The 11779-nt window shown below is 40.4% G+C and overlaps 1 protein-coding gene across 1 annotated transcript; it reads left to right on the forward strand.

Annotated features, from left to right (window-relative positions):
- The first annotated feature begins 1896 nt into the window (after positions 1 to 1896).
- MRPS10 (mitochondrial ribosomal protein S10) lies at positions 1897 to 5442 on the forward strand. Its single transcript, XM_010000888.1, has 6 exons — positions 1897 to 1955; positions 2054 to 2126; positions 3083 to 3222; positions 3697 to 3805; positions 4888 to 4977; positions 5253 to 5442. The coding sequence occupies exons 1-6, from the start codon at positions 1933 to 1935 to the stop codon at positions 5337 to 5339; spliced, it is 522 nt and encodes a 173-aa protein (XP_009999190.1). The 5' UTR covers positions 1897 to 1932; the 3' UTR covers positions 5340 to 5442.
- Positions 5443 to 11779: the final 6337 nt, after the last annotated feature.

Below are 11779 nucleotides of genomic sequence, written 5' to 3' on the forward strand. Positions count from 1 at the left end.
CGGCTGCTCTGCCGCTCCGGGGTGGGAGAGGAGAGGGTCTTGTGCCCGGCCCGTTCCTAACCTTAACGTTTCGTAAGCCTTACCTGTGCGTTCTGCTGGTTTTGACTTCTAAAGGGTGGTTGGTTTCTCTCAAGTTGAGGACATTCGATCTTGGAAGTTTCCCGTTTGTTTTCTGAAAACCTGGACTCTCATCCGTATGTGCTGTGCTCTGGACTGGCTTCCCTTCCAGGCGTCGGTCTCTTCCCGAGTTCCTCAGGGTCTCTCGGCGTTTCGTAAGCCTTACCTGTGCGTTCTGCTGGTTTTGACTTCTAAAGGGTGGTTGGTTTCTCTCAAGTTGAGGACATTCGATCTTGGAAGTTTCCCGTTTGTTTTCTGAAAACCTGGACTCTCATCCGTATGTGCTGTGCTCTGGACTGGCTTCCCTTCCAGGCGTCGGTCTCTTCCCGAGTTCCTCAGGGTCTCTCGGCCAGACAAAATGAAGGCTGTTTTGCATTAGGGGAGAAGTCAGTTTTGTGCAAGACCTGGCTGCACGGAGGAAATTGTATTCTGTTGTACTGCAGTCTGAGTGTCTTTCCCACCTCCCGTGGTAGCTGTTAGTAAGAACACATGAGGTATATTTAAATCAGAGAGTGAAGAAAGCTGTTAAAATGTATTTTACTGCCTGCCAAATGCTGTTTTTGCTACCTGGGGTACTCAGTGTATCATTTTGTCGAAATTTACAGTGTCCTTCTCTGCTCATGGGCCTGTGTGTTCCCTGAAGTGATGTCAGGTGATGATGTTAGTGTACCTGGCTTTGAATGAAAGGGATTCTGACTCTGAAGAAAGAGAATTGAGGTGCAAAGATAAAGACAACTTAATTGTAGGTATTAGGGCTCAAATAATTCCCAGCCCAAGCTTTGAAACATTCTGAATGGTCACCAACTATAGTGGCAAATATTCAGTGCTCCCAAAGTTGCTTATTGTGTTGTTCACTTAACTGGAGAAGGTTAGGGACCTAGTAGCATCATATAGTTAGTTATTCATTTCTTTGAGTGACTATATTAAGATTACCTGGGAAAGTGTCAATTCTGGCTGTTTTCTTATGATTGTACAGTCACCTCCATAGATGATGTGTGAGGTATCTGTCTTCTCTTAAAGCTGCTACTCTAGCACTTGTTAAATAAGAGTATCAAGGGGCTGGATAAGTAGCTAATTTTGCTTCAACATTCTGCTGCAGCCCTGGGTTTTTCTTAAGCAGGTGAGAATTCTGGTTCCTTTTTCACCCCCTGCCCTCAAGTAGTCTATGTCTTTGCTGAATTGAGAATTAGTGAAGGAAAGCTACAAGCCACAAAATATTGTTCATTTACTTTTTACAAGTATTTATTTTTTTATTTTAAATGTTCTCTTCAAAAGAACAAATAATCAAAATCACAAGGACAATTTTGATGGAAAAATGGGAAACTTCCAGTTAAGTTCAGAAGTTGAATTTCAGCATTTAGATGATACTGTTTTCAATTGCTTTTACAAAAGTAATTAGAATTGTCACTTGCCAAAACTAATATATATTGTACTATTAAAGCAAAACTAAAGAGAACGTAGTATCATATATAGGAATGATGTCTGATACTACGTAAAGTAGAATTTTCTGCTAAAAAAAAAAAAAAAGTGCTTTGTGATTGCTGTTCAGGTGCTTGGTGCATACTCTTACATTGTTCCTGCAATGTGTTCCTTTCTTTAGGTTGTATTGTATGCTAAAATACATTTCTATGCTTCTGTTTTTTTCCAATAGAGCAAACTTTCTGGTTTGGCAGATTAATGCCTAGGAATGTGCAAAAAAGTTAACTTTAATTCACCTGTTTTAACTGGTTGCTTTCTAGTTTGGGCATTAAAACCCCATAACCCATTTCTTTTAAACAGGTATCAGCTTCTCCTGTCAGTTATGCAAGCAGAATTATGCAAAAGCAATGTTTTCTCCCGTAAGTATAAAGGCCCTTCTTCTTTTCATGTCTCCACACTCCTTAAAAAAAAAAAATCTACTTTTGGTAACTATGCTTTCCCAATAACCAATTTGTAGAAACGCCAACTTGCTGCGAGTGCGGCTGGCTGGGTCCCATGTTGATACACTGGAGCCTAAGACTAATCCTTTGGTAAGTGTTTTACAGGATTCACAGAATCACAGAACTGTCAGGGTTGGAAGGGACCTCTAGAGATCATCTAGTCCAACTCCCCTGCTAAAGCAGGATCCCCATGAGCACATCACTCAGGACTGCATCATCCAGGCAGGTCTTGAATATCTCCAGAGAAGGAGACTCCACCACCTCCCTGGGCAGCCTGTTACAGTGCTTTGTCACCATGACCATAAACAAGATTTTCCTCATATTTAAATTTAACTTCCTTTTATTCCACCTTGTGCTTGCTGCCCCTTGTCCTGTCACTGGGAACTACTGAAAAGAGTCTGGTTCCATCCTTCTTGCACCCACCCTTTAGATACTTGTAGGCATTAGTAAGTTCTCCCCTCAGCCTCCTCCAGGCTAAAGAGACCCAGCTCCCTCAGCCTTTCCTCATAAGGGAGATGTTCAATACCCCAGTCATCGTTGTTGCCCTCCACTGGACTCTCAAGTAATTCCCTGTCTCTCTTGAACTGGGGAGCCCAGAAATGGATGCAGTGTTTTAGATGTGGCCTCACCAGGACCACCTCTCTTGACCTACTCGCCACACTCTTCCTTATGCACCCCAGGATTCCATTTGCCTTCTTGGCCACAAGGGCACATTGCTGGCTCATGGATAATTTACTGTCTACCAGGACTCCCAGATCCTTCCCCTCAGAACTGCATTCAGCATCTTTTCCCTTTTCTGTTTAATAAATTTTACCTGAATGTTCAGAGGCTAGGTATATCTTCATCCTTTTGCCTTCCCTCATAAGAGTGAGAACTGTCAATCAAGGTAATACTGTCAGCCTCTTGCAGATAAACTAAAATAAGCAGCTAACAGTGTGTGGTGTTTTCCCTTTTTTACAAACGGGTTGCACAAGCTAAGATATAGGCAGTGCATGCATTAAGGAGAACATGAAGTAGTAACTCTTGTCCTTTCTTTACAAATGCAGGTTTCTATTTCAGATGAGCCAGAAACACTGTACAAGAGAGTTTCCCTTTTAGTTAAAGGCCACGATAAAGCTGTGTTGGACAGCTATGAATATTTTGCAGTGCTTGCAGCTACAGAGCTTGGCATCTCTGTTGAAAAAGTGTAAGTAACTGATCTGTAGAGTGATGTGGTATCAGGTGCTTCTGATTTCATCTGCTGTAATTCGGGTTCTGGGTTCTATTTTTTCTTTTTCAAGAAACAGGTGTCATCTGACATTTTTTTCTCAGATTATAAATCTAACACTTCTTAGATGGTATCATAGTTATGAGAAAGGAGCAGTAGTGCTACAGTCAGCACTGCCATAGTAGAAGTGCATTTTAACTGCACGAAGGGTATTGACAGCACTCTTTAAGTACAGTTGTCAGTGCTCTAAGCTTTACTGAGCTAATGCTGGTTAATACCTGAGTATTAACTATGCCCATGTGGGTTAATAATAAACTGTACCAGTATTTAATACTTCCTTGTACATCTTCTAAATGTCAGGTAAGAACAGGGATTTCAGCATAATCTTTCAGATAATTTGTATTGGCATCCTTTATATAAAATGAGTTTGGGTTTTTTTTGTGCTTTATGCAGACATAGACCTCCAAAGTCGATAGAACGACTGACACTTTTAAAATCTGTACATATTTACAAGAAGCACAGAGTCCAGTATGAAATGAGAACACATTATTTGTGTTTGGAGGTAAGAAAGATGTTAAAAAAAAAAAAAAGTATGTTCTAGATGCACAGTTCAAAGATACTAATAGATAGTAGTTCAGGAGTGAACACAAACTTACTATTCACTGGGGCTGGGGAGGAGAGTGCAGGGAATAGCAGAAAACAGCTGACCTAGGTACATCAGAGGTATCACAAGTTATTCTGATTCTACAGCATACATAATTTGTTTATTAAAAGGCTGATTTTAACCATCATTTTATCAGCTGAAAGAATAATTAGAAAATAAAGTAGAATTGAAGGTTATCTTTATATGTTTTATGCTCTTGGTTTCTGAGAATCGGTGGGATATGAGCTTTCTCAGAAAGGGAAGGAGATGCAGCTCTCTCATCACTGTTACCAGTCACTAAGTCTTGTGTTCTTGGTGAGTTTGTCTGATGTCTTTTAACACTTCTGCCCTCTGCAACATCATGTGGCAAACGAAAACTGTGTGGGGGAAATACAAGAAAGGAAGCGTCTATAAACCACTGGCTCTGTGGCTGATGACACAGGCTTCTATATGGTTTAGAATGCAGCTGCGGTTGGCTTCCTTAGAAGAAAGGTTTACTGACAGCATGTTGTGGCTCCTGGGTGTCTTACTGTATATTTGCACAGTGTTTAGCAAAATGGGACATAGGTTCAGTGCAAGTGGCTGCCCACAGACCATAAGCGCTATTTTTGCCATCCGGAAGAAATTAGAAAATAACAATTCAATGGAATTCTGCAGCTGCAGGATCTATAACCAGCTTGAACTTTGAACGTATAGAAAAGCTGCTAAGTCTGGCATAACCTGTAATTTAATTAATCCGATACATGCAGTGTTAAGATCCATCATACTCGATGCATGTGACCGGAGGCAGAATATGTGACTCTGGGGAGGGAATTAACTAGTTACTTGAAAGTTTCCTGCAGCTCAGCTGCCTCTGTTCAGTGTTACGGAAGCTGCCTTCTTGCAAAATGTTTAGTACTGAAGCAACAACTGGAGAAGCTAGGGCAAACTCTTTTTTTTAATTGTTTGTTTTGAAGTATTAATAATAGCAGTTAATTTTAAAAACCTTGCTTCTGTTTTAGTTAAAATACCTAACAAGCAGTACTGCTGCAGTTTACTTGGAGTATGTTCAACGAAACTTACCTGAAGGGGTTGCCATGGAAGTAAAAAAGGTAAGTTTCCAGCTCATATTATGAACTGTTATGAGACTAAATCCTGATGCAAGTACCAATAACTACTGAAATCTTCAGAAAGTCAGCAGAGGAAAAACGTGTGTCGTTTAAAAAGGAACATTGTAATACAAAGTATCAAATAGTAAGAGACTGTATTGCTTGAAAACGCCGCTAGGTGGCATTTGTAATCTGATAAATACCTCAAACCAGAATAAATAAAGCAGTTACATGTTAACTAGTTGAGGTAATAAATGGTTACTTTGCTTTCTTTTTAGACTAAGATAGAGAAAATACCTGAACATATTCAGGAACCAGTTTGGGATTCACTACCTCAAGTAGAAGAAACTGAAGTCAAGTCATGAACTCCCCAGGTGCTTGGCTTCAGTAGTGCTGAAATTATTTGCTACTGCCAACCTAATTTGCTGAGACAGTCTGCTGTCAAATAAAATTATTTTGCAAAGTAATGATTTAAATTCTTCTTTCATTGAAGTACTCTTGATCATAACTCCAGTACACGTAGACTGAACACCTGTAAAGTGAAGAAGTTTGACTGTACCCTATGATCAAGAACTGTGGTCATCCATAATGTTTGTAGAAAGGTAACATTTATTTTTATTTATATATATAGAAGTGTATGTGTGTATATATAAATAAATGCACAAAAGTTCTTAATCTCTTTTTTATACCAATTGGCTTTTGAATTTTGAAATACTTGCAACATCCACTTTTGTGTAATGTTTCATGTTATAGGTCCCAGATTGTTACACATTTTTCACTACAGCTCCTTTGAAGAAACTGAATCCCAGATGCACATGGAGCTTACATAAAAACTTGTAGTAAGTCAAAACCACAGTCTTAAAGGACACTGAGGCATACTGAGACTTTTTTAGGCTCCTGCAGTTCTAGTAGCCTCATTTCCAGTCTTAGTAACTGCTTGAAAACAGAAGAAGCCAGTGATCACAATACAAATGTGAGATTCTCACAATCATAAAAGAAAAGAAGCCCAGTGTTGTTATCAAGCAGAAATGGATGACCTAGCATTTCCCCCTGTGGAGAGACCAGAGGTTTTAAATGTGAAACTGAACAAAATCCTTAGGATCAGTTCAATATCGCTACCTTTTTTACGAAGGAAAGATGGATCAAAAGACTTGACATAGCATGTCATGGCAAAGTTTGACTTTCAATATCCAGCAGCCTGCACTAGCACCTTGTAATCACAACACAGATTCTTGATCCTACTGCTCTCGCCCCTGACTGATACTTCATTAGTTCCATCTAGCAAATGAGTTTAACCCAAGTCAGTCATTCAGGGGAGATTTAAAAATATTTGGTTAAGCTAATGCTCTGTCTTTCTAGATGGAATTTTCTATATATTAAGTTAGTCAACAATAAACCTTCAACCTTTGCTTTTCCTCTCCCCAGTTCAAGTCTCCATGTGATCCATAGCATTCAAGGATAGACACCTAGTCTGAAATCCAGTCAGGTTCCTTCTGCCCTTTTCCATGTTGCTCTACTCAGTTCTAGTCTGCTGATGTACTCTCACTGAGCACTTTAGGACACTTTTCGTAGAAAAGAGCTGAAAATACTTGAGAACACAGACCAAAGAGCAAATATTTGGTAACATTTTTCCATTATTTAAAGGCTAAGGCAGACAACCCAAACTGTTTGCATTAACAGAAAGAAAATGGTGCTTTTCTATGTACAGCTTCTCACTGTTCAAAGACTGCTTTATGACCATCCTCAAGCTTGTATGACTAGATGTCTTGTATTATCTGCCACTAGGAGAAAATACTTCCCCAAGGGTCATAGGAAATAAATGCCAAGGAAAGCTGTTACAGGAACCCACAGAGTGGTAGCAAATACTAAGAAAAGTACCATGAAAAGTATCAGCTGCCAGATATGACAGTGAATCTCTTTGTTCCCTCTGTGGTTAGACTGTTTCAATGTAAATAGGAACTGTGCCAAATATTGGCATTTAGGTCCATTCAGTCTTAAAAATCCTTGCTGACTGCCAGTAAACTGGAGGTGGATTTCCTTCCACAAATACTTTCTGGCTAACAGCCACCAGCCTACTTTAGGTGTCAAAAAATATACAGACCAATATGTTATGTAAATTATATACAACAGCTGTTTATAAAATTTTCAGGCTTATAGAATAATCTAAAACTAAAGCCAGAACATTCACTTATATTACAATTCTTTGAGCCATTTAACTATTTAAAGAACGTCAGGAAGGCTCTGCTCAAAGGCAGTTGTGGTAGAATCCTGTGACTTACAGATTAAAGATACATTAAGCAGTCTAAATTACCCTTCATTTCCAAGGTACCCAGGGCTTAATTGCCATATGACCATATCTTTGAGTACAAAAAAATCTGTAAATGGTTATTTCTGTATTGTTTAGTAAGGTGTGTAAACATGCAGTCTGAGTTTATCTGATTGATGCCAGGGGTCATGCCTAGGATATTACTTCAATTTTGGCTTCTACAGTTGGTCATAATCATACCATCACCACAATTAATTGTCTTGTTACCTTTAATACGACTACAGAGCAAGCTTCTTGCTTTAGAAACCTTTCCTGCCAGTCTCTGTATTTCATGTGCCAGGAAATTAATTACTATCTGTCTGTTACTCCTGGGAGCACTGGAAATAAAGCAAGTCCAAGGGAAAATCATCTACCCAGCAAGTTGTGACATGAGACAGTTTTCCTCTTCGAGTAATAAAAAGCTGCAGTTGAGAACTGCTTCAAGTCTGCTATTATCTTAGCTCAAACTGCTCTAAAACAGACTGGGCCTAGTATTTGTCCTTTTCAATTAGAAAATTGGGAATACGGTAAAAGGACAGCATTGTAAGATTTGGGATTTGCGTTCCTGTGAAAAAGAAGTTATTGTCTCACTGTTCAATCCAAATTCCTAGTTCTCTTAGCAAGAGGTACCTTTCTTTGGAAGTGCTATTTATTGAATTACAAAAAACACAGCTGACAAAAAGTATACGTTTTCTTCTTTCTACTTAAGTAAAATGCCACTTGGTAGTATCAAAAGTCACACAATTGGTGCATCACATCTGCTGATGCAAGGTCTTTTGTACATCAGCACATTATTATCACTCATCTTGCATTGCCTCCTGCCGTGTAAATATTTGCTCTTCTTTGCTTTAGTATTAAATACATTTCCAGTGCAAAATAGTAGCTTCTTTTGTTTGTTAAGGAAAATATTCATAGGGCTTTTTCACTAAGCCCTTAGAGTATGAAAGTTTCGCTTTTTGCTCAGAGTTAAAATATATACAATATGGAGACACAGTGACATCCTAAGTGACACCAACAAGGCTCCAAACACATCCAGCAACTTCAGATACCTAGAACTGATGAGAGCTGCTTAGCCTGGGGTGGTCATGCTTCTAAGGAATTAAAGAGCAGAAGGTGTAGTTTGCCATCAAAAATCTGAAACACACTGATGAAACTCTCAGACCCAAACAATCATTCTGTATTATCCAAGAGGGAACATAAACAAATAAAAAAGGAGATTAGTTTAGTAACTACTTGGCAGAAAACGGAATATTAGTATTTTAAACAGTATCAGTTTTGAGCTAACCAGTTCTTCCCTAACGCTGGCAGCCGCAAAAAAGCAGAGAAAGTCCTAATACAGATTTCTTTCCTCTTTTCTCTAGCATCTTGTTCAAAGCTATACCTTTACTTCACTTTCAAACACTTTATAACCTATCCCAATGCAGGGTATCAAGGGTCAGAAAACCTGGCCTTATATGCTCTCTCCAGACCATTTCCAACAAACTGGGCATGGATGTACTGCAGAACTAGTTTGAAACACCAGAAATAATTTGTCCATTTTTCTGGGTGTCCACAGAAGGTTTAGGGCTACGTCTTCATCCCCTTCTTTCACATTCAGTTTCCCATTTTGGCATACAAGCTGGAATGCACACGTCTACCAAGCTGTCAGTTAAGCTATCTGTTATATGTGCTTCTACAGAAATGTTTCTGGCTTTAGTTGGGTTTTTTTAAGTGAATGTTGCTACAGACAACAGATGGACTCAGGCACCTTATTCTACCTTGGGTCCTTCTAAACTGTTCCTCCCTGTCCCAGCCAGACTAAAATTTTAGGATACATTGCATTTCAGGTTCCATCTTATTTTTCATATTCCATGTTTTTTAATCTTTAAAAATACTAAGTTCATTGCAGTGGTTGTTACATTAACAATACGTGATAGTAACCACAGTGTAAGGAATTACAATGTCAGTAAACATGTCAGCCATTTTATTGTCAAAAGAATTGCAGCTTGATTTTCAACACCATCACTTGAAACACAGCTCACACTGGAAAAAAAACAAAAACAAACAAAAACAAAACAAAAAAAACCACAACAGAACAGTAGCGAAGCAGTTTTAAAACTTAAGTTTCCATAGGCAAAATAAGAGTATTTGACTAAACATGGGTATTTGAAAACAGATGTTTAATACAAAAGCAACCAGCAGTTCTGTTCTTAGCTAAGTAAGTTTTGTTTAAGAATAAACAAACAAGCAACTTGCATACATAAGTAAAAATTATTTGCCTGAATAATTTTTTGTTGATCATTAAAGCTAGAGAAGGAGGGATAAAGAGGTTTTAAAAATCTGTTGCCTTAAATATTGCTCTGCTCTGCTCTTTTAATAGGTCAGCATGCCACCTCGAATTGGCTTCAGAGGTTGATAGTGTTACACTTCAGAAAATAATAGCATTGTTATTTCACCAAAAGGTGCCGTATAACACATGCTGAAAGTTCATGGTGTAACTTCCACTGCCTCAGTAACTTAGGGCAAAATGATTGCAAGTTTAGTTCTCCATTTGTGCAATTGGATGGGAAGAGTGTGATCAATGCATTTATTCCTGTTTGAAACACTAAAATGAAAAAATGGCATCCCACAAAGAAAAAGGCAGAAGTAGAAGCAGAAAAGCAGGGATGAGGAAAAGCGTAAGAGTGAGTTCTGCATTGATAAATTAAATGAGACAAAAGAGTGAAGGCAGTGAGCCAGCAATGAGGAATCCATTATGTTTAGATTAGCAGAGTTCCCTAAAATAAAGGAAGCTGCTTTTATAAACCATGTCTGTCTGGAATGTGTGACACAGATGAAAGTGCTGAAGATACACAGGTAGCAGCAACAGACTTTTCTGCTGATGGGGTTTTAATTGTGGCTGCTGACAGAATTAGGTCATCAGAACAGATTACAAATAACTTCAGCTTTTTGCCTTGGTTTTCTCCCAGTATTATTGCCAGAATCAAAGACACTCCTGCATAGGAAAGCTGTAAAAAGCTGATGATAGGCTGTCATGCTAGCAACTGGAAGGTCCAATCTAAGCTGTGTGATTTCATTGCAGAAATGCAAGTTCAGCTAGTAACTTGGTTTCAAATTTGTAAGTCGATGGTGTGATTAGCAATTGTGTTTCATTTAGAACAGGGTGGTGGGAAAACAGAGAGAGAGCCTCCAAGGAGCAGAGTTCAGCGCTCCCTCCTGCACTTCCCCTTTACCACAGATTCTTCAGGCTGTGAAGCCCCCAGCTGGTGCCCGAGGGGGACGCTGGGCACTTCCCCCACAGTCATGGGCAGAGGTGAGGGCCCCTCCACCTGCCTCCCTGCTCCCACCCATCGAGGGACTTCAAGAGCATCGGAAGGTCTCTGCACACCCACCCCCCTCCAAACCCCTGCAGTGAGGAAAGGGCTGCAGCCCAGAAAGGGTACAGCTCCCACTACCAACAGGAGAGCCTTGGGTCATGTTTCCTGTTGACCAGAGGTGGCTCTGCCGGTGCCCCCTGGCTGGTATTCTTCCCAGGCTGCTCCCCTCTCAGGGGAAAGCCCTGCATGAGCTTGTGCTGCGATGCGAATCACTGCCCGACCTGCCAGGCAGGCTGCTGAGCCCCTGTGTTAGCGTGCCTGCTGTTGTCTAGCACAGAAGAAACGCTTCCAGACCTTACCCAAGCTTGCTCCTTCTCACACAAGGTGTGGGGACCAGTGGGGAAGGAGTCCTAGGGAGTATAATCGGTTTTGAGGGTGAAATTGGAGTCAGGATGAAGGAAAACAAGGGCCATTATATATACTAAGCTACAGGCCCAAATCTTGCAAGAGAGAAAACCATCCCTGGTATTGTCAAAAGAAGTATGAAGAAACAGTCACAGAATAATACCTTTTAATTCATTAGGCAACATTAAAAAGCAGAAAATGAAGTAGTGTGAAATATTATCAGAGCCAGAATTTAAGAGTGTACAAACAACACATGAATTCAGGCTACCTGAACACATGAATCCTTGCTACCACTACCACCAAGTTCCTGTAATCTCCCCTTTCTGTTTTGACACCTAGAGGAACGCACAGGCTTCCAGCTCTTCACTGCCTTAGCAGCTGTGTGCAAGGTTAGTCCCCAAAAAGCTCTTGAGCCCTCATAGTTCAGCTCTGATCCTGCTGTTTCGCGGTGCCAAACTGCAGAGGGCAATAAACAGCACTGAAGTGCAGCATACAGATAAACCTCCTGTTTTTCTCACTTGTGACCGAGATAGGATTGATTGGTCGTATTTACCTCCTGCAGAGCGTGTCTGCCAGTGCCACAAAACAACTGGCAGAGGGAAGCAGTTTACTTTAGTCAGTGTTGTTACACAAGAGGTTGGCTCTGACAGACGGTCCTCAGGGAACTCCTGCTGGGCCAGAGCGGACTGCGGCTCCCGCCCGTCTGCTGGGTGGCTGTTCAATAAACTGGGTGAAAACAGCCTCCTCCACACCACGAGGGGTTACCTGTCAACTCGGCCAGCTGTGCTGGCTGCACTGA

This window comes from Chaetura pelagica, unplaced genomic scaffold, assembly GCF_000747805.2.
Source record: "Chaetura pelagica isolate M959 unplaced genomic scaffold, ChaPel_1.0 scaffold161, whole genome shotgun sequence".
In the NCBI taxonomy this organism is placed as follows: domain Eukaryota; kingdom Metazoa; phylum Chordata; class Aves; order Apodiformes; family Apodidae; genus Chaetura; species Chaetura pelagica.

What these genes read in the sequence shown, in the direction of transcription:
- MRPS10 (XM_010000888.1), top strand. Translation starts at nt 1,933, where the DNA reads ATGCAAAAGCAATGTTTTCTCCC. An exon ending in CAAAAGCAATGTTTTCTCCC is followed by an intron (nt 1,956 to 2,053) that starts GTAAGTATAAAG and finishes ACCAATTTGTAG; the next exon opens with AAACGCCAACTTGCTGCGAG. An exon ending in TTGCCATGGAAGTAAAAAAG is followed by an intron (nt 4,978 to 5,252) that starts GTAAGTTTCCAG and finishes CTTTCTTTTTAG; the next exon opens with ACTAAGATAGAGAAAATACC.